Below are 22983 nucleotides of genomic sequence, written 5' to 3'. Positions count from 1 at the left end.
GGAGTTCCCAGAGATGCTTAGCACTTGTTGGCCCTTTTGCCTTCACTCTGCGGTCCAGCTCACCCCAAACCATCTCGATTGAGTTCAGGTCTGGTGACTGTGGAGGCCAGGTCATTTGGCGTAGCACCCCATCACTCTCCTTCTTGGTCAAATAGCCCTTACACAGCCTGGAGGTGTGTTTGGGGTCATTGTCCTATTGAAAAATAAATGATGGTCCAACTAAACGCAAACCGGATGGAATAGCATGCCGCTGCAAGATGCTGTGGTAGCCATGCTGGTTCAGTATGCCTTCAATTTTGAATAAATCCCCAACAGTGTCATCAGCAAAGCACCATCACACCTCCTCCTCCTCCATGCTTCACAGTGGGAACCAAGCATGTAGAGTCCATCCGTTCACCTTTTCTGCATCGCACAAAGACACAGTGGTTGGAACCAAAGATCTCAAATTTGGACTCATCAGACCAAAGCACAGATTTCCACTGGTCTAATGTCCATTCCTTGTGTTCTTTAGCCCAAACAAGTCTCTTCTGCTTGTTGCCTGTCCTTAGCAGTGGTTTCCAAGCAGCTATTTTACCATGAAGGCCTGCTGCAGAAAGTCTCCTCTTAAGGGCTCATTTCCACATGCGAGGCACACGTCCGTATCTCACATGTGGAAACCAAGCTCTGGTGCCGGCACTTTGGAGCGGAGCTGTGCAGCTCCATGTGTTCCTATGCGGCCGCACGCTCCGCTCTGGAGTGCTGGCACCACAGCTTGGTTTCCACATGCGAGATACGGACATGTGCCTCGCATGTGGAAATGAGCCCTAACAGTTGTTGTAGAGATGTGTCTGCTGCTAGAACTCTGTGTGGCATTGACCTGGTCTCTAATCTGAGCTGATGTTAACCTGCGATTTCTGAGGCTGGTGACTCGGATAAACTTATCCTCAGAAGCAGAGGTGACTCTTGGTCTTCCTTTCCTGGGGCGGTCCTCATGTAAGCCAGTTTCTTTGTAGCGCTTGATGGTTTTTTGCCACTGCACTTGGGGACACTTTCAAAGTTTTCCCAATTTTTCAGACTGACTGACCTTCATTTCTTAAAGTAATGATGGCCACTCGTTTTTCTTTACTTAGCTGCTTTTTTCTTGCCATAATACAAATTCTAACAGTCTATTCAGTAGGACTATCAGCTGTGTATCCAGCAGACTTCTGCACAACACAACTGATGGTCCCAACCCCATTTCTTTATGAGCTAGGACTCCTAATCAAGAGCCCCCGGTATTGGCCAATATTGTGCCGGACATAACTCATAGATATAAATATGCGCGACCACCTAACGCTTACCTCCGCACACAGAAGCCAGAAATCCCCCGTGTGAGCCCTCCAGACTTTCGCACGGCTGCCCTCACTCGCCTCTAGAGCTCTGTGCACTTCCGTTGCTATGGTAACAATGCCGGCCCGGCGTCCCCACCTCTAGGCCTGGCCTCTTTGTTGACAACTGATCTCGTCCGCTATGCCTTCTGGGAAATGTAGTTTATTATGCAGCTTATCGGCCGTTTAACGTCCTGCTAGTGAACTACAACTCCCGCCATTCCACGCTCGCATTCCCCGCCCCTGTTACTCCAGCTGCCTCGGGTCCTCTCCCAGCGCAGCTATTGCAGAGACGTCACTGAAGTGACAATAACCGAGCAGCGGGCGGAGGAGCGGTCCATGTAAACACCACGCGTGGGGGTCCTCGGGGCCTGTGGCCGCCACAGCGGTAAATGACTATATGTTTGTATCGGGGTGACGAGGGTCCTCGGGGGGTCGCCGGGGACATCGGCTGTCAGTCCGCACTCCTTGTTGTCCTCAGTACACACTGATGCAACATTAGGGGGACGTCCGTACAGCGCCTGACCGGCCGCATGTGGGAGATGACAATACGCTTTCTCCCTACCGCGGGCGTCTCCATATGCTGCGACACCGCACAAAGCACATTATTCCATCGCCATAAGCAGCAGCAACTTCGTGACATCATCACGTGACATGGCTTACTGGCCGTTAGCGCTGTCTTTTTCCATTCTGTTGCCGTAGTGTTACATAAAGTTTTAGTCATTTGAATTGAAAAACTGTAGCAAGGGCTGAGCGTAGAGCAGTTATTGCACGGCGACCAATCAGGATACAGCTCTCATATGTGTACAGCGGGTTGAGCTGTGAACTGTAGACTCTGATTGGTTCATGTTATATTTACCTGTCCCGCCTTTTTTGTGCTGTAGGTGAGGAGTGCGGCGCAGTCTGTGACAGCAGAGCATGCTGGGAGTTGTACACTGCTGCCCTCAGTGAGCCATTGTTACTGTAGCTCGTATGTGACACAATTTATTATGCTGTAATGGTTAAAAAAGCCTCTTCAACCAAAATATGCAAAATAAAAAATGAAACACATGACTAAAATGCCTTAGGCTACTTTCATACTAGCGTTAACTGCATTCCGTCACAATGCGTCGTTTTGCCGAAAAAACGCATCCTGCAAAAGTGTTTGCAGGATGCGTTTTTTCACCATTGATTAACATTAAGCGACACATTGTGACGGATTGCCACACGTCGCACCCATCGTGCGACGGATGCGTCGTGCAGTGGCGGACCGTCGGGAGCAAAAAACGCTACATGTAACGTTTTTTGCTCACGACGGTCCGCTTTTATCGACCGCGCATGCGCCGCCGGAACTCCGCCCCCACCTCCCCGCACTTCCCCGCACCTCACAATGGGGCAGCGGATGCGCTGGAAAAATGCATCCACTGCCCCCGTTGTGCGGCGGAGACAACGCTAGCGTCGGGAGCGTCGGCCCAACGCACTGCGACGGGCCGAGCCCGACGCTAGTGTGAAAGTAGCCTTAGGGAAAAAACACAACACACCACAAAAGTGTGTGAGGAGACCTGAGAGTCCTATCCACAGGCGCCTGCAGGGAACCTTTAGGGTATGTTTCCACGGTCAGTAAACGCTGCTTGTTTGACGCTGCAGCGTCAAACAAGCAGCGTCCAGATGTTCCAGCATAGTGGAGGGGATTTTATGAAATCCCGTCTCCACTATGCGTGGAAACCCGCACGCGGCGGCCCTGCGACTCCGGACATGCTGCGCGTCTTTTCAGAACGCAGCATGTCCGTACACCTTGCGGGGACGCAGCGTCCCCGCAAGGCATATCACAGGGCCCTATGGCGAGGGGTGCGATGATCCTGGATGTGTACTGTACACATCCGGCACCATCGCGTCCCATTAAGGGGGCGGGGCTTAGCGCCGAGCGGCTTCGCCGCTGCGGCGATCCCGCCGGCGAAACGGACCGTGGAGACGTACCCTTAGGCTATGTGCACACGGTGTTCTTGCAGTTTTTTTATGCAAATTTTCGGCTGTGTTTTACAGTACCAGCAGAGTCTATGGGATTTCAGAAATCTCATGCACACCGCTTGTTTTTTCCCCTCAGTATTTTGTGCATTACCTTGGTTTCTGCGGAATGCAGCTTGTCACTTTAAGCATTTCTCGCCTACTGAAAGCAATGAGTAGCACAAAAGCCGCTGAAAAAAAGCAGGTATCAGGTTTAGCTGCGTTTTTGGTGCCAGAACATGATGAAGTAGAATCAGATTATTTTGATTTTAGGCTAGTTTCACATTTGCGATTAAGTCCGCAGCGTATTGTCCGCAAACACATGCAAAAACGCATGCAAACGTCTGATAACGCAGCGTTTTTTATCCACATCAGCTTACACATGATGGTAAAAAAACGCAGCGTTTGCATGCGTTTATACATGTGTTTGCACTTTTTATGCGCATGCGTTTGATATTTCCAGGAGGGTGTGTCTTTAATGGGCATGTCTAAATCAGTTCCTGGACATGCGCAGTCCGAAGTACGCAAGCGCATCAAACGCATGTGTACGCAAAGACATGTATACGCATACGTTCCCATAGACTGTAATGCGTTTTTTTGCCACGTTCCTAGCGCTAACAATCGCATACGTTTCTAGGCGGCAAATTGACGCCTCTAAAATTACTACATGTAGCGTTTACCGCGCCAAGCCGCAGACGATGAAACGACGCATGCGTCGTCAAACGCGGTAAAACGCAACCAATCGCAGACACATGCGTCCCTAATGTTAAAGATAGGAAAACACAACGCATGCGGAAAATTGCAGAAGAAACGCTGCGGACACAACCGCAAATGTGAAACCGGCCTTATGCAATAAACTTTTATCAGCATGTACAAGAGACAAATGTACCATGAAAAATATACCAAAAACGGAACTAAAACTAAGCACAACCTGCTTTTTTGCAGCAAGTTTCTTGCTGCCAAGAGAGCAGGTTATGTCTGCGGAAAAAAACGCATCAAAAATGCAACATGTGAACATAGCCTTATCTCTATCTATCTATCTATCTATCTATCTATCTATCTATCTATCTATCTATCTATCTATCTATCTATCTACTACCCGGCTTCGCCCGGGTTAATGACTGCTGTTAGCAAAATAGAATGTGTTAACAAAAATTTATTCTGCACACAAAAACCACAAAACAAATAGCTAGAAATGTAATTATTAAAAGGCAAAAACTAAGCTAATAGAAGCATTTCTTAACATATATTAGCTTTGTTATACTGAGAATGTCTTTGTTGCCTATATTAACCAATCAGAGCTCAGATTAATTAACTGTAGCAAAATAGAAGCTGAGCTGTGATTGGTTGCTATTGGCAGCCTGATAAATCCCCAGCCAACAGTAAGCCCTCCCCCCTGGCAGTATATATTAGCTCACACATACACATAATAGACAGGTCATGTGACTGACGGCTGCCGTATTTCCTATATGGTACATTTGTTGTTCTTGTAGTTTGTCTGCTTATTAATCAGATTTTTATTTTTGAAGGATAATACCAGACTTCTGTGTGTTTTAGGGCGAGTTTCATGTGTCAAGTTGTGTGTGTTGAGTTGCGTGTGGCGACATGCATGTAGCGACTTTTGTGAGATGAGTTTTGTGTGGCGACATGCGTGTAGCAACTTTTTGTGTGTCGAGTTGCATGTGACAGGTTAGTGTAGCAAGTTGTGTGCAGCAAGATTTGTTCATGGCGAGTTTTGCGCGTGGCGAGTTTTATGTGTGGTGCGTTTTGAGTATGTGCAAGTTTTGTGTGAGGCAACTTTAGCATGTGTTGCAACTTTTGTACATGTGGCAATTTTTCTGTGTGTGCAAGTTTTGCATGAGGTGAGTTTTCCATGAGGTGAGTTTTGCACGTGTGGCGAGTTTTGCGTGAGCCTAGTTTTGCATATGGCGAGTTTTGCATGTAGCGAGTTTTGCGCGTGGCGAGTTTTGAGTGGTGACTTTTGTGTTTTGACTTATGTGGCGAGGTTGGTGTATGTGTGGTGAAATGTGTGCTGAGGGTGGTATATGTGTTCAAGCACGTGGTAGTGTGTGGCGCATTTTGTGTGTGTGTTCATATCCCCGTGTGTGGTGAGTATCCCATGTCGGGGCCCCACCTTAGCAACTGTACGGTATATACTCTTTGGCGCCATCGCTCTCATTCTTTAAGTCCCCATTGTTCACATCTGGCAGCTGTCAATTTTCCTCCAACACTTTTCCCTTCACTTTTTCCCCATTATGTAGATAGGGGCAAAATTGTTTGGTGAATTGGAACGCGCGGGGTTAAAATTTCACCTCACAACATAGCCTATGACGCTCTCGGGGTCCAGACGTGTGACTGTGCAAAATTTTGTGGCTGTAGCTGCGATGGTGCAGATGCCAATCCCGGACATACACACATACATACATACACACATTTAGCTTTATATATTAGATATACCTGTATGTAATCTCCTGTATATAGTATATACCTGTGTGTCATCTCACCTATATATAGTATATATCTGTGTGTCATCTCCTCCTGTATATAGTATATACCTGTATGTCATCTCCTCCTATACATAGCATAAACCTGTATGTCATCTCCTCCTGTATATACTATATACCTGTAGGTAATCTGTTCCTGTATATAGTATATACCTGTGTGTCATCTCCTCCTGTATATAGTATATACCTGTATGTCATCTCCTCCTGTATATAGTATATACCTGTGTGTCATCTCCCCTGTAAATAGTATATACCTGTGTGTCATCTCCTCCTGTATATAGTATATACCTGTATGTCATCTCCTCCTGTATATAGTATATACCTGTATGTCATCTCCTCCTGTATATACTTTATACCTGTGTGTCATCTCTCCTGTATATAGTATATGCCTGTGTGTCATCTCCTGTATATAGTATATACCTGTATGTCATCTCCTCCTGTGTATAGTATACACTCACCGGCCACTTTATTAGGTACACCATGCTAGTAACGGGTTGGACCCCCTTTTGCCTTCAGAACTGCCTCAATTCTTCGTGGCATAGATTCAACAAGGTGCTGGAAGCATTCCTCAGAGATTTTGGTCCATATTGACATGATGGCATCACACAGTTGCCGTATGTAATCTCCTGTATATAGTATATACCTGTGTGTCATCTCACCTATATATAGTATATATCTGTGTGTCATCTCCTCCTGTATATAGTATATACCTGTATGTCATCTCCTCCTATACATAGCATAAACCTGTATGTCATCCCCTCCTGTATATACTATATACCTGTAGGTAATCTGTTCCTGTATATAGTATATACCTGTGTGTCATCTCCTCCTGTATATAGTATATACCTGTATGTCATCTCCTGTATATAGTATATATCTGTGTGTCATCTCCTCCTGTATATAGTATATACCTGTGTGTCATCTCCCCTGTAAATAGTATATACCTGTGTGTCATCTCCTCCTGTATATAGTATATACCTGTATGTCATCTCCTCCTGTATATAGTATATACCTGTATGTCATCTCCTCCTGTATATACTTTATACCTGTGTGTCATCTCTCCTGTATATAGTATATGCCTGTGTGTCATCTCCCCTGTATATAGTATATGCCTGTGTGTCATCTCCCCTGTATATAGTATATGCCTGTGTGTCATCTCCTCCTGTATATAGTATATACCTGTGTGTCATCTCCTGTATATAGTATATACCTGTATGTCATCTCCTCCTGTGTATAGTATACACTCACCGGCCACTTTATTAGGTACACCATGCTAGTAACGGGTTGGACCCCCTTTTGCCTTCAGAACTGCCTCAATTCTTCGTGGCATAGATTCAACAAGGTGCTGGAAGCATTCCTCAGAGATTTTGGTCCATATTGACATGATGGCATCACACAGTTGCCGCAGATTTGTCGGCTGCACATCCCAAAGATGCTCCATACAAGGCAGGATGGATCCATGCTTTCATGTTGTTTACGCCAAATTCTGACCCTACCATCCGAATGTCGCAGCAGAAATCGAGACTCATCAGACCAAGCAACGTTTTTCCAATCTTCTACTGTCCAATTTCGATGAGCTTGTACAAATTGTAGCCTCAGTTTCCTGTTCTTAGCTGAAAGGAGTGGTACCCGGTGTGGTCTTCTGCTGCTGTAGCCCATCTGCCTCAAAGTTCGACGCACTGTGCGTTCAGAGATGCTCTTAGGCCTACCTTGGTTGTAACGGGTGGCGATTTGAGTCACTGTTGCCTTTCTATCAGCTCGAACCAGTCTGCCCATTCTCCTCTGACCTCTGGCATCAACAAGGCATTTCCGCCCACAGAACTGCCGCTCACTGGATTTTTTTTCTTTTTCGGACCATTCTCTGTAAACCCTAGAGATGGTTGTGCGTGAAAATCCCAGTAGATCAGCAGTTTCTGAAATACTCAGACCAGCCCTTCTGGCACCAACAACCATGCCACGTTCAAAGGCACTCAAATCACCTTTCTTCCCCATACTGATGCTCGGTTTGAACTGCAGGAGATTGTCTTGACCGTGTCTACATGCCTAAATGCACTGAGTTGCCGCCATGTGATTGGCTGATTAGAAATTAAGTGTTAACAAGAAGTTGGACAAGTGTACCTAATAAAGTGGCCGGTGAGTGTATATCTGTATGTCATCTCCTCCTGTATTAGACCTCGTTCACACGTTATTTGGTCAGTATTTTTACCTCAGTATTTGTAAGCTAAATTGGCAGCCTGATAAATCCCCAGCCTACAGGAAGCCCACCCCCTGGCAGTATATATTAGCTCACACATACACATAATAGACTGGTCATGTGACTGACAGCTGCCGGATTCCTATATGGTACATTTGTTGCTCTTGTAGTTTGTCTGCTTATTAATCAGATTTTTATTTTTGAAGGATAATACCAGACTTGTGTGTGTTTTAGGGCGAGTTTCGTGTGTCAAGTTGTGTGTGTTGAGTTGCGTGTGGCGACATGCATGTAGCGACTTTTGTGAGATGAGTTTTGTGTGGCGACATGCGTGTAGCAACTTTTTGTGTCGAGTTGCATGTGACAGGTTAGTGTAGCAAGTTGTGTGCAGCAAGTTTTGCGCATGGCGAGTTTTGCGCGTGGCGAGTTTTATGTGTGGTGCCTTTTGAGTATGTGCAAGTTTTGTGTGAGGCAACTTTTGCATGTGTTGCAACTTTTGTGCATGTGGCAATTTTTCCGCGTGTGCAAGTTTTCCGTGTGGCGAGTTTTCCATGTGGCGAGTTTTGCACATGTGGCGAATTTTGCATGTGGAGAGTTTTGCGCGTGGCGAGTTTTGAGCGGCGACTTTTGTGTTTCGACTTTGATGTGGCGAGGATGGTGTATGTGTGGGGAAATGTGCGCTGACGGTGGTATATGTGTTCGAGCACGTGGTAGTGTGTGGCGCATTTTGTGTGTGTGTTCATATCCCCGTGGTGGTGTGGTGAGTATCCCATGTCGGGGCCCCACCTTAGCAACTGTACAGTATATACTCTTTGGCGCCATCGCTGTCATTCTTTAAGTCCCCCTTGTTCACATCTGGCAGCTGTTAATTTGCCTCCAACACTTTTCCTTTCATTTTTTCCCCATTATGTAGATAGGGGCAAAATTGTTTGGTGAATTGGAAAGCGCGGGGTTAAAATTTCACCTCACAACATAGCTTTGACGCTCTCGGAGTCCAGACGTGTGACTGTGCAAAATTTTGTGGCTGTAGCTGCGACGGTTCAGATGCCAATCCCGGACATACACACACACATACATGCATACATACACACATACACACATTCAGCTTTATATATTAGATATACCTGTATGTAATCTCCTGTATATAGTATATACCTGTGTGTCTTCTCACCTATATATAGTATATATCTGTGTGTCATCTCCTCCTGTATATAGTATATACCTGTATGTCATCTCCTCCTATACATAGCATATACCTGTATGTCATCTCCTCCTGTATATACTATATACCTGTAGGTAATCTGTTCCTGTATATAGTATATACCTGTGTGTCATCTGCTCCTGTATATAGTATATACCTGTATGTCATCTCCTCCTGTATGTAGTATGTACCTGTATGTCATCTCCTCCTGTATATAGTATATACCTGTGTGTCATCTCCCCTGTAAATAGTATATACCTGTGTGTCATCTCCTCCTGTATATAGTATATACCTGTATGTCATCTCCTCCTGTATATACTTTATACCTGTGTGTCATCTCTCCTGTATATAGTATATGCCTGTGTGTCATCTCCCCTGTATATAGTATATACCTGTGTGTCATCTCTCCTGTATATAGTATATATCTGTGTGTCATCTCCTCCTGTATATAGTATATACCTGTGTGTCATCTCCTCCTGTATATAGTATATACCTGTATGTCATCTCCTCCTGTATATAGTATATATCTGTATGTCATCTCCTCCTGTATTAGACCTCGTTCACACGTTATTTGGTCAGTATTTTTACCTCAGTATTTGTAAGCTAAATTGGCAACCTGATAAATCCCCAGCCTACAGGAAGCCCACCCCCTGGCAGTATATATTAGCTCACACATACACATAATAGACTGGTCATGTGACTGACAGCTGCCGGATTCCTATATGGTACATTTGTTGCTCATGTAGTTTGTCTGCTTATTAATCAGATTTTTTTTTTTTTGAAGGATAATACCAGACTTGTGTGTGTTTTAGGGCGAGTTTCGTGTGTCAAGTTGTGTGTGTTGAGTTGCGTGTGGCGACATGCATGTAGCGACTTTTGTGAGATGAGTTTTGTGTGGCGACATGCGTGTAGCAACTTTTTGTGTGTCGAGTTGCATGTGACAGGTTAGTGTAGCAAGTTGTGTGCAGCAAGTTTTGCGCATGGCGAGTTTTGCGCGTGGCGAGTTTTATGTGTGGTGCCTTTTGAGTATGTGAAAGTTTTGTGTGAGGCAAATTTTGCATGTGTTGCAACTTTTGTGCATGTGGCAATTTTTCCGCGTGTGCAAGTTTTGCGTGTGGCGAGTTTTCCATGTGGCGAGTTTTGCACGTGTGGCGAGTTTCGCATGTGGAGAGTTTTGCGCGTGGCGAGTTTTGAGCGGCGACTTTTGTGTTTCAACTTTGATGTGGCGAGGTTGGTGTATGTGTGGGGAAATGTGCGCTGACGGTGGTATATGTGTTCGAGCACGTGGTAGTGTGTGGCGCATTTTGTGTGTGTGTTCATATCCCCGTGGTGGTGTGGTGAGTATCCCATGTTGGGGCCCCACCTTAGCAACTGTACAGTATATACTCTTTGGCGCCATCGCTGTCATTCTTTAAGTCCCCCTTGTTCACATCTGGCAGCTGTTAATTTGCCTCCAACACTTTTCCTTTCATTTTTTCCCCATTATGTAGATAGGGGCAAAATTGTTTGGTGAATTGGAAAGCGCGGGGTTAAAATTTCACCTCACAACATAGCTTTGACGCTCTCGGGGTCCAGACGTGTGACTGTGCAAAATTTTGTGGCTGTAGCTGCGACGGTTCAGATGCCAATCCTGGACATACACACACACATACATACATACATACACACATACACACATTCAGCTTTATATATTAGATTAAATAAAAGAGGATAAGGCTATGTTCACACGTTGCATTTTTGACCCCATGAGGAGTAGCGGAAGAGTTCAGCTGTGAAGCCTGAGGAATTCTGAATGCAGCTCTGGACAGTAGTCTGGTGTATAAGGTATAGTCCGTACATCTGTACTATGGCAATGTGCAGCAGTATATTTAGTATTTTGTATATTCTATCATTGAGCTGTAAATATAGGGTGCAGAGGTTAAATAAAGGAGCATATGTGTTAAAAAAAAACCTGTTAGTGCACATTGCTTGGGCTTGTTCTGCTTTCTGAAAACCAGTATGTCAGCACCCATGGATTTCCCCTCTAGTAAAATCATTTTAAACACTTTGAAGCCTTTATTCGGTAACCACATGACTGACACCTCCCCAATTTGGAGCAGTATTTCGGCTCCTATATGCCTGTTTGTAGAGGTCTGCGGGGATGTACCAGCCGCATTGCCAGGGGTAACTGACAGACACAGGTCTGACCCCGCAGACAGCGCTTGTTAGGAGCCTTGGACACAAAGGTTTGTTCCTATTGTTTTATTATTCTTATCATGAGATAGTAGGCTTAATCAGGTGCACGCTGTTCCTGCAATTGACCCCTGGCGCGGGAATGCCCTCTGGGCAGCTCCTAACACTGAAGTGCCCTCATTCCTTTGCAATAAACCCTTTCCCATCATCTCCTGTGTGATACCTGTAGTGTTTTGTCAGGAGAACGCTATAGCCATCACTCGAGAATAGAAGCGATGTTTTCTGGGTGACTAGTACTTCATTCAAGAGTGCATTTACTCTACATGATGCTCAGCGTTAAACGGCTGCCAAACCAAAGCGTCATTTAACCTGAGGAACAAACATTTTGCTTGTTTGTCGGGTGATTGACAGCCTGCTTAGACTGCACAATAATTATGAAACAAGTATTCCTAGAAACACTCGTTCACAGTAATCTTGTAGTGTAAGGAGATCTGTTAGCAGGTTTTTGCTATAGAATTGGAGAGCTGTCTGATTCCAGTCATGTATCACTTATTGGGCTGCTTGATGCAGTTTTGATAGAGCTGTAGATGTAGCAGTGGTCAGAATGCAGAGCTGTGATAACGCCGATCACACCACTGATTGGCAGCTTCCTCTGTACATTGTCAGAAAGCAGCTAATTAGTGATGGCACGGGGTTATACAGATTAGCTGGACTGGCTTTCACGTGACTCCTAGTCTAGCAATTATAATCTCCTGATAATAAAACACTGATTGTAGTGTAACCACAGCAAGCTGCTGAGTAAGGCTACTTTCACACTAGCGTAGTTTGGCCTCCGTCGCTATGCGTCGTTTTGGAGAAAAAACGCATCCTGCAAAAGTGCTTGCAGGATGCGTTTTTTCTCCATTGACTTGCATTAGCGACGCATTAGCGACGTGCGACGGATGCGTCGTGTTTTGGCGGACCGTCGGCACAAAAAAACGCTACATGTAATGTTTTTTTTGTGCGACGTGTCCGCCATTTCCGACCGCGCATGCGCGGCCGGAACTCCGCCCCCTCCTCCCCGGACCTTACAATGGGGCAGCGGATGCGTTGAAAAACTGCATCCGCTGCCCCCGTTGTGCGACGCTTTCAACGCTAGCGTCGTTGCGTCGCATTGTGACGTGCAGTGCACGACGCTAGTGTGAAAGTAGCCTTAGTGACATCCCTGGAATCAGGCTCCCTGCCCTAACATTATGCTTTTCTCAGATTAACAAATTAAATAGCAAAAACCTGATGACAGATTCCCTTTGCATAAGAACTAGATTAAAATGTCAATTACACAGTGATGTTATTAATAAGTGTAAAGAATTGTTTGTTTGTGCTGGGTTCCAAATCCCTTACCTAGCACTGTTAGCAGGTTTGCAGATTCCTTACTGACTGACTCCTTTTTTTGGAAGGTATGTCAATTTGATTTCCTGCAGAAGGGTGAGGGCTGATAACTTGTGGAGACCCCCAGCCTATAACTAGTCTAATATCACAGGCCAGGCAATACTGCTTCAAAATGGTATACAAATTATCTCTCATCCAGATCCAAACCTCTAGTGCTATCTGTTGGAGTTAGCTACCCTGTACCATGTTTCAAAGTTCTTGCCCCTTATCACTGACTGGCTATATAAGAAAATGCATATTCATATTTATTGTGTTTACCCAACAGAAACAAATTTATAAATAAAGTTTTTTCAAAGCTAAGCAGGTCATCAAGCTGTAAGTGTAAAAAATAAAGTAGTTATGCTTTAAACATGAGAAACCAAAAAAGACAATCAATATAATACATTACCATAATTCACAAAAAACGAAAGTAAAAAACACAAGTAACCTTCGCTAATTGGTGAAAAAATGCTGCATTGTGGGAACTTGGCCTAAGGCCTCATTCACACGTTAGTCCCTTTTTCTCACATACATAAAAAAAAGAGCAAACTGAGTTTCATCAGTTTCTTTTTCACTGACGCAGAATAGAATAGTTTCTCCACCTTCTCCTACTTATCCTATCAGTCAGTGAAAAATGGACAACACTGATGGTGCCTGAATGCTGTCATTTTTTTCACTGACCCATAGACTTGCGTTGCTGATTTTGATCTGACACTTGGATCAGTATTGGAGAAGTCGTAGATATTTTGCACGAACCACTAGGTCCAAGGAAAAAATCTGACGCGAACAGCCCCATAGATGGTCATAGGAACAAGTGCTATCTGTGACAGAAAGGATAGCACTAGTACATGAAATATCAATGTGTGAGTGAGCCCTAAGACCCCTGCAGCAGCTGGCGGTCCCCACAAGGAGATAAGCACCCCTTAACCCCAAGAGATCCACGTACACCATACTGGTAGAGAGAACTAAGCACATTACAGTAGATGAGACACAGAAAATCTCTTGTGGTTAGACTTCCTGTTAGACATTTACATACTCTCCAATAGTTTCATTTTCTTGTGAAGCAGTGAAATAGACAGCTTCTAGATTAGTGGATGAGTGTACACACTAAATATATAGAAAAATCCTACTTTCCCTCACACATTGATTTTGATGGCAGACCATTCTGCATGTAAGAGCTGTCCAATGCTAAACATGGATCGGCCCCATTGATTTGATTTACTCTGCTCATGGATCTGTGGCTTGTCAAACTTGGTTATCTTAGGCTTCTTTTACACATACCGGGTTTTTACGGGCCTTTTTTGCAGGCCGTATCGATGCAATTTTCACGGTCTGCTGCAATAACGGACCTCAAAAAACTTGCGGATCGCCATTTTTCAGGTTTCCAATACTATAGAAATAGTATTGGAAAAAAAAAAACCGGTGTTCCGCAAAACCGGAAGTCACAGTGCACCGCAAAAACAAGCTTCTCTGGCCGTGTCCGTAAGCCGTGAAAAAGATCGAGCAGGCTTGATCTTTTTTCACTGCCATACTGCGCACTGTGAAATTATTGCGGCCCCATGGAAATCTATTGGTCCGCAAAAACAGGCCGCAAAACATCGGTATGTGTAAAAAAAAAAAAAAAAAGCCTAAGGCTTTCATTGAAATTATGCCATGGATTATGTATATATGGCATGTATGTAGAGGGCCTTTCATGCTGATTAAATCCATACTTTGGTGGTAGAAATCTGTTTTGCAGTTTTTGAGAAGTCCAGTTTTCAAATGGCATGCAGTGATGTACCCCAAGGTGTTTGCGGCTCATTGGCATTCAGTTTCAGAGCTGGATATCTCCTGGCCTTCCTCTCTATTAGCAGTCTGCTGCCTGCCTCTTGTGTCTGATTGACAGGTCACTATTGTTTCAGTGGCCTGCTTTCCCTTTCCAGATTTCTCACCAGTGGCATCAGTGACCGGAGCACTGCATGTGCAGTAAGGTCATGACATCACAAGACCGAGGGTATCGGGCTTTGCACTTTTAGCTCATTTGCATGTGATTTCAATCCTGGATTTCTCAGAAACTGCAAAATCGATTTCTGCAATCAAGATTTGGCATACATGCCATTAGTTTGAGGTATAAAATTAGAGGGACATGGCAACACTTCCCGTTGTACAGGAAAGTTGCCACTATCCTGAATCAATATATGTTGGCTAGAGTCGTAATTTCGGGTTTAATGAAGCACCACTCCACTGTTTTTTTGTTTTTTTTGCAGTGCTGGAGTGGTGTTGCTAATCTAAGTTCCCTGCCCGTAGTCTTATACTCACCAGTCGCTCTCTTAGGCCGGCGTCACACTTAACGTATGAAAAATCGGTCCCATTCTCTCGCCCGAGAATCGCATCAATGTTCTTCGTATGTTGATTTCTATATAATCCGTTTACAATGCAATTTCCTCGCATCTAAGTATCCGCATGACATGCGTATGGCTTTACATTTCGCACTGCTTTTCCTCATTGAATTTAATGACTCAATGGGCTGAAATGAGAAAAATGTCCATATGGTGTCCATAGACTTCCATTGGCGAGACTCGGCCGATATACGCATAAAATCGCAGCATGCTGCAATTCCACTCGCACATAGAATACGCCCGAGAAAAAAACGGTGATGGGAGCTGCCCCATAGATTAACACTGGTCCGAGTGCTATGCAATGTTTTCTCGCATAGCACCCGTCCGTAATATACGCTAATGTGACTCCAGTCTTAAAGGGAACCTGTCACCCCCAAATTCGAAGATGAGAACCTCTTTTCTCATCTTTCAGGATACATCAGGGGCTTATCTACAGCATTACATTACAGAATGCTGTAGATAAGCCCCTGATGCCGGTGGGCTTACCTCATCTTTGATTTTGGGGGTGACAAGTTCCCTTTAAGCTGTTATCAGCCGGTCGTCTTCTGCAGGTTGTGATCTGCCGGATGGCTCCAGTGTTTGCCGGATGATCTATAAATCACAACTCAATGTAAGTCTTTGAAAGGCAGAATGGAGCTCTTATAGACTTACGTTGAGAGATTGTGACCATTACCTCGTACTTCCGGTCAGTCAAAAGTTGCCATCACACAATGGCAGTGTGGGACTGGACCATTTTTGGGAAGAGCTGAAGACTGTGGCTGGTAAGTATAGTTACAGAGTCAGGGAACTTACGGTAGATTAGTTGCACCTCTCCAGCACTGAAATGAAGACTGCTGGAGAGGTGCTTTAAGGCCATGTGTACACGCTGCGGATTCCATTGCGGAATTTTCTGCAGTGGATTTGATAAATCCGCAGTGCAAAACCGCTGTGGTTTTTACTGCGGATTTATCGCGGTTTCTATTGCGGTTTCCGCTGAGGGTTTACACCTGCAGTTTTCTATTGGAGCAGGTGTAAACCGGCAGCGGAATCCGCTCAAAGAATTGACATGCTGCGAAATATAAACCGCTGCGTTTCCCCGCGTTTTTTTCCGTAGCATGTGCACTGTGGATTTCGTTTCCCATGGGTTTACATTGTGCTATAAACTCATGGGAAACCGCTGCGGACCTGCAGCTGCGGAAACGCTGCGGTTCCGCAGCAAAATCCGCAGCGTGTGCATATACCCTAAGGGTTTTTCTTGCAAAATGAGCATAAAGCTATGTTCACAGTGATTTATTTTTTTTTTTTTCAACCTTATTTTTTTATATAGAAACTCCAAAGACCACAAGGGCTTTAAAAACCATGAGTTTTGATTGGTGAATTTCTGCTCCAAAAACTCACTATGAACATACCCTACAATGCTAAAAAAGCAAATAAACCCCATACTGCGAAAAAGTTTTGACATGATATACATAGATTCTCTGTGCACTGTGTGATGTCACATTTCTAATTCCCCAACCTTTTTTAAAGTTTTTTTTTTCCATATTTAAAGGAATGCACCCAGTTCTGCTGGAAGGTGGGGAACCTGCACTGACAGTAATGTGGTTGCAAGCAATGATCTGCTGCTTTTCACCTACTCTACAGGAAGCTGTATTACGTGTTGTGTTTTGTCACTGCTAGATTGCATAGTTATTTTATTGATATGAATCTGGGAGGAGTGAGAGCAGTTATAAAGAACCTATCAGGTCCCCCAAGCCACCACCATAACACTCTAGAGTTTTCTTTCTGCATTCCAATAATGTCCTTGTTGTCCAAGGCCAACCTTTATATTTGTGCCAAACCAAATTTTACATTGCCAATCACCGTATGCAAATGACCCAGGACTAGTTGGGTGGGACATTGCTTCCTCCAAACTAGTTGACCTCATGACCTGTAAATATACCCCCAGGTGGGCCATTTATATGGATACACCTAAATAAAATGGGAACGGTTGGTGACATCAACTTCCTGCTTGTGGCACATTAGTATATGGAAGGGAGAAAACTTTTCCTGATGGGTGGTGACCGTGGCGGCCATTTTGAAGTTGGCCATTTTGGATCCAACTTTATTTTTCCCAATGGGAAGAGGGTCATGTGACACATCAAACTTATTGAGAATTTCACAAGAAAAACAATGGTGTGCTTGGTTGTAACGTAACTGAATTTTTTCATGAGTTATTTACAAGTTTATGACCACTTGTACAATGTGTTAAAAGTGCTGCCCATTGTGTTGAATTGTCAATGCAACCCTCTTCTCCTACTCTTGACACACTGATAGCAACACCGCAGAAGAAATGCTAGCACAGGCTTCCAGTATCCGTTGTTTCAGATGCTGCACATCTCGTATCTTCACAGCATAGACAGTTGCCTTCAGATGACCCGAAAGATAAAAGTCTAAGGTGCACCACCACATTATGGGTGTCAGGTCCGAGCATTCCTACATGAACAGTTTCCTGGAAAGTGGATTGGTCGTCGTGGGCCAGTTGAATGGCCACCAAGGTCTCCCGATCTGACCCCCTTAGACTTACCTCTGGGGTCATCTGAAGGCAATTGTCTGTGCTGTGAAGATACGAGATGTGCAGCATCTGAAATAACGAATACTGGAAGCCTGTGCTAGCATTTCTTCTGGCCCACCATGTATAATGAATGGAGAATTTCAGAACCCCAACCTATTTAGGGAATACCCCCTAAACCGTGCACAGGGTGCTTCTAGTCTCACAGTTAAGATGAATCACTGAATTGGAATTGTTAATTACATTTTCTATATATTTTTTAGCAAAAATGTCTGAAAACTCAAGTGATAGTGAATCATCGTGTGGATGGACTCTTATCAACCATGAGGTAAATGATTGTCCTCTATGCTGTCATTACTGTTAACCTTCTTAACCTGTGACACGAACTTAGTCTAGACCAGTGTTTCCCAAGCTCCAGTCCTTACGGCCCCCCCAACAGATAAGGTTTCAGGATGTCCTTGGGATCGCAGAGGTGAGAGAACCTCCACAGTTTCTGATGCTTTGATATTAATTCCTTACCCTGTCCAATACTAAGGGAATCCTGAAAACCTGATATATGGGGGCAGTGAGGACTGGAGTTTGGGAAACACTGGTCTAGACAAAGCCATGCTAAAGACTAATGGGCCTGATTCCATGTACAGTACCTTCTGATATCCATGCCGCTGAAGGCTGGCAAACAGACTGCAGGTATATCGTGATTTGAAGCCCCTTGCATGCAATCTGTTTTTGTTTTACAGTAATGAAGACAAATTCCCTAATAAAGTGTTTATCACAGTTTCATGCCTTTCCCTTCTGGATAAAGTTATTAAAAAGTTAAAATGTAGTTACTCTTTAAAACAGTGTTTCCAGGGATATATTCATTATATCTTCCAATTACTGATCTTGCTATTACTTTGGCACATGACATTGTTTTATCTCACATTTTGTTATGTTGGATCTGATGGCATTAACGTGACAAGTACTAAATCGCCATGGTAGCCCTACTGCTGGCATATAGTACCGCTCTGGAGTATTCCTGACCCCCGCACACAGCCAGCCCATAGCGAGCAGCGCGTGCCCACAGCCTACATGAATTATTGAGCCGATGAGCTGTTTTTAGATCCTATGTCATTTGTAGCTCAGTTACCATTGAAAGGGATTTTGCACCTTCAGGGTGAGGTCTTTCTTTAATCATTCAACGTGATTACCATGGTGTCCAACAGAGGTTCAGTGATGTATAATTATTAGTGATGAGCGAGTGTACTCATTGCTCGGGTTTTCCCAAGCACGCTCGGGTGGTCTCTGAGAATTTATGACTGCTCGGAGATTAAGTTTTCATCGCCTCAGCAGCATGATTTACAGCTACTAGCCTGCTTGATTACATGTGGGGATTCCCTAGCAACCAGGCAACCCCCACATGTACTCAGCCTGGCTAATAGCTGTAAATCATTCAGCTGCCGTGAGGAAAACTAAATCTCCGAGCACTAACAAATACTCGGAGGTCACCCGAGCGTGCTCAGGAAAACCCGAGCAATGAGTACACTCGCTCATCACTAATAATTATATCTAATGTACTGGTAGGGAAGAAGAAATGGAATTCACAGGTATTCCTGCCAGTGTGGGCACACAATCTAAATATTCTAGAATATCCTCTTACAGATATTTCCTGGCTAACGTGAATAATCCTCTCTGTAGAAGAGGGGCAGGGGGCTGACTGTTTCCTGACCTGAAGAATAGTAGATTGCTTACTAGTGGTTTTGATCATTTATCCTGACCATTTCATGGTGTGTTGTGACTAAAGTCTTCACACTACTGTATTGAAAGTGCAAAAAACCCTCTGATTTGTTCAGATGTCTGCTAATCTATTAATTCTGTTTGCATTAGGGCTCGGACATAGAGACCCTACACTCTGAAATCGGGCCAGGCCCAAACCTCACTTTACAACACAGTTCTTTGTTTGCTGAAAACATGCAGCCAGATTCAACAGACGAATTGGCAGGTAATAAATTAAATGCTTGGTATTTTATGCCGGTAACATCTTCTAACCCAAGTACCTACTGACACTATGTATTCAATGCAGATGTCTGCAATAAGGAGGCTACAGTGTCAAGTGTGGAAGATCTGCCCTCTACTTCAGAAGATCATCAGAGAGCCGAAGAGGTACTGCGTTATCCACATGTTCGTATTCAATCAAAATCTGATCATGGATCTTTATGATGATGATCAGATCACCTGTATGTAGCAGAATTACTCACTTGCTATGAGACCAACCACCAGGTGGCGCTCATAGCAAGCTGGCAGTGACAACCATATAGGTCTCCAGGAGACCTCTGGTTGTCATGCCAACCCATCAGTGACCCGCGATCACGTGACAGGGTCATCGGTGGGCGGATTTCCAGCACGATCGCCGGAAATGCATTTTAAATGCCGCTGTCAGCGTTTGACAGCGGCATTTAACGGGTTAACAGCCGTGGGTGCATCGTGATTCCACCCGTGGCTGTTAGGGCACATGTTAGCTGTTCAAAACAGCTGATATGTGCCGGGAAAGATGTAGGCTCACCGACGGAACCCACATCAAAGAGAGGGAGTCCAACATTGGTTTAAATGTATGCCTGATGTCGGAAAGGGGTTAAAAAAGCAGTCAAATCAAAATGTGTATTCTCTTAATATATTGCAATCATCATACTATATGGCATTTTGCCCTTCTACCTAATTCTTCTCTTTTCCATTAGGTCTATTACATCACATGATTAAAAACTGACTAGCTGAATCCATCTAAGCTCTATGTAGAAATAGGAGGTCAGTTTTCCCTGTATGACTCATGAGTCTCTGCAAAAGTCCCTGGTGGGGGGGTGGGGGAAATGTGGGAGCAGCTGGGTCAGGAGGTGGAGAGGGGAATGATAAATGCAGGGACCAGAGACTTCCTGTTTCTACATAGAGCAGAGAAAAGAGAAGAATTAGCTGGGTAGAAAGAAAAAATGAGCAATTGTATGTACACTGTGCTATATAGTATGATTACTGCAGTATATTGAGGATAAAAACTTTGTTGGGGGTGCTTTAAGTGTGTCACTTACAGTGAACCTGTCACCAGGTTTGGCCAATATGAGATACAGCCACCACCTTTCAGGCCTGATATACAGCATTCTATAATAGACACCCCTCGGACTGGACCGCCCCGCAGAGGAGTATAATAAAAGCTCTTTATATTCTCTTACAGGTCGGGTTGGGGGCAGATGTACAGCATTATAGAATTCTGTATATCGGGCCTGAAAGGTGATGGCTGTATCTCATATCAGCCAAACCTGGTGACGGGTTCCCTGTAAGGGGGTTGACTGCTTTCTCTTAGTGCATTGTATGGACAGAAGTGCTGGTCAGTGTGTGAATAAAGCTGCACTAACAAGACAAAGTGACCAACCTCTTTATCAGCTGGAGTCTAGCATTGCAGATGTAGTCACTTTTAGGTTGCTGGCAAGCTTGGATTGGCTGAAGTATGTTCGTTCTTGCACTGTATTTTATTAACCTTGGGTCTTTGGCTGGCCATATGCTGCAGACTTTAAACAGCTGAGGAAAAAATATTGATTCAGACCATATTCTGCTGCTAATGCCAGCCTGGCATGGACATCTGTACAAAACTTGATCATCTGTTAGACTTTTTCAGTTGATGTTGGATGTAGATCAGAGTAGTAAGTGGAGTGTTTTTTACCAACGGACAAGTGATCACAAGTTCAATTTCACTACAATAGGACTTTAAAAAATATGGCATGTGTGGGTAAATGTGTCTATGTATATAACACACACATGTATATGTATGTATATTGCCTTTTAAAAGATTGGCCACACCTTGTCAAAATTATGGTTATTGTGAACAGTTAAGCAAGTTGAAAATAAAATGATTTCTGAAAAGCCTCAAGTTAAAGATGACACATTTACTTTGTATTATAGGCACAAAAAAAATAAATATATAATATATTTTCATCTTTTACATTTTTACCCATTCATGACCGGAGATATTTTCATTTTTGCGTTTTAGTTTTTTGCTCCCCTTCTTCCCACGGCCATAACTTTTTTTATTTTTTGGTCAATATGGCCTTGTGAGGGTTTGTTTTTTGTGAGACGAGTTGTACTTTTGAACGACACCATTGGTTTTAACATATCGTGTACTGAAAAACGGGAAAATAAATTCCAAGTGCGGTGAATTTGCAAAAAAAAGTGCAGTTCCACAATTGTTTTTTGTTTTGCTCTTTTACTATATTCACTAGATGCTAAGACTGACCTGCCATTATGATTCTCCAGGTCATTACGAATTCATAAACACCAAATATGCCTAGATTCTTTTTTTATTTAAGCGGTGAAAAAAAATTCCAAAATTTGTTTAAAAAAAAAAAAAATCGCCATTTTCCGATACCCGTAACGTCTCCATTTTTCGTGATCTGGGGTTGGGTCAGGGCTTATTTATTCAGTCACCATGACAGTACTAACGAGAGAGGGGATCCGCCCTTCAGCCCTTCAGGGACAGGAAACCTACAGAGATAAAAGGGCGGCACCTCTCTCCCGCATCAGTTGGTTTCCTGTCCCTGACAGGGGACCCTGCAGACATACCTTAAGAAGAAAGGTGAAGATAGAAGACTGTGCCCAGACCCGGCAGACCGATTCAGGAGGCGGGAGCTCCCCTTCCTCGGTGTTGTTCGGAGTCCTGGAGTTGCCACACCACAGAGCTGTGTGGGGTAGGCAGCAGCAGGAAAAAGCAGCCTTCAGGGGGAGTGCTGACTTTGGGTGTCCCATCGCCGCAGGTACAGGTGTGTATAATATGGGAGGCCCTGTCTTCCGGGACTCTGTGGCGGAGCTGGCGTCCTCTTCCGGTCGGACCGGGTGTGTATCGCACGTGTGGTGGCGTGGTCGGCGTTCCGGACACAGCAGAAATGACGCACGGGAAGGGGCGGGCCTGGTGAGTGTCAGCTGGCGAGGACTGATGATGCTTGGCGCATGCGCAGTTGGGTCGCGGCGGTAAATATGGCGGTGCCCTGTAGAGCGCAACGGGGGAATACGGGAGCTTGGCGGTTCCTGGGCAGGTGGAACTATTAGGGGTGACACGCGGCACAGCAGGTGGGGATGGTACCGATGGAGATGCGGTCTTGTGGGGGAGGGGCCTCCCATGTGCTATGTACCAGGCAGTTCACTTGGATTGGCCTGCTGACCCCATCCGGGGGAGGTACCTGAGGGGGACCAGGCTATTTAAGAGATCCCTATGGGCTACTACAGGCTTCTTATCCACATTGGAAAATGGAGTCTCAGGAG

At 44.5% G+C, this 22983-nt stretch overlaps 1 protein-coding gene across 2 annotated transcripts in view; it reads left to right on the top strand.

Annotated features, from left to right (window-relative positions):
• Positions 1 to 1337: 1337 nt before the first annotated feature.
• CCPG1 (cell cycle progression 1) overlaps positions 1338 to 22983 on the top strand; it is a 95995-nt gene continuing 74349 nt past the window's right edge. Inside the window, exons 1-4 of one of the 2 annotated variants that reach the window (XM_077263775.1) lie at positions 1338 to 1734; positions 17973 to 18037; positions 19573 to 19687; positions 19769 to 19848. In XM_077263775.1, the coding sequence (XP_077119890.1) occupies positions 17978 to 18037; positions 19573 to 19687; positions 19769 to 19848 (255 nt within the window). In that variant the 5' untranslated portion in view covers positions 1338 to 1734; positions 17973 to 17977. Of the gene's footprint in view, positions 1735 to 11405; positions 11451 to 17972; positions 18038 to 19572; positions 19688 to 19768; positions 19849 to 22983 lie in introns of those variants that run through there. The other variant, XM_077263776.1, reaches the window with a different exon arrangement.

The sequence above is a fragment of the Ranitomeya variabilis genome, chromosome 5 (genome assembly GCF_051348905.1).
Source record: "Ranitomeya variabilis isolate aRanVar5 chromosome 5, aRanVar5.hap1, whole genome shotgun sequence".
In the NCBI taxonomy this organism is placed as follows: Eukaryota; Metazoa; Chordata; class Amphibia; order Anura; family Dendrobatidae; genus Ranitomeya; species Ranitomeya variabilis.
This window is presented reverse-complemented; position numbering and strand designations above follow the sequence as displayed.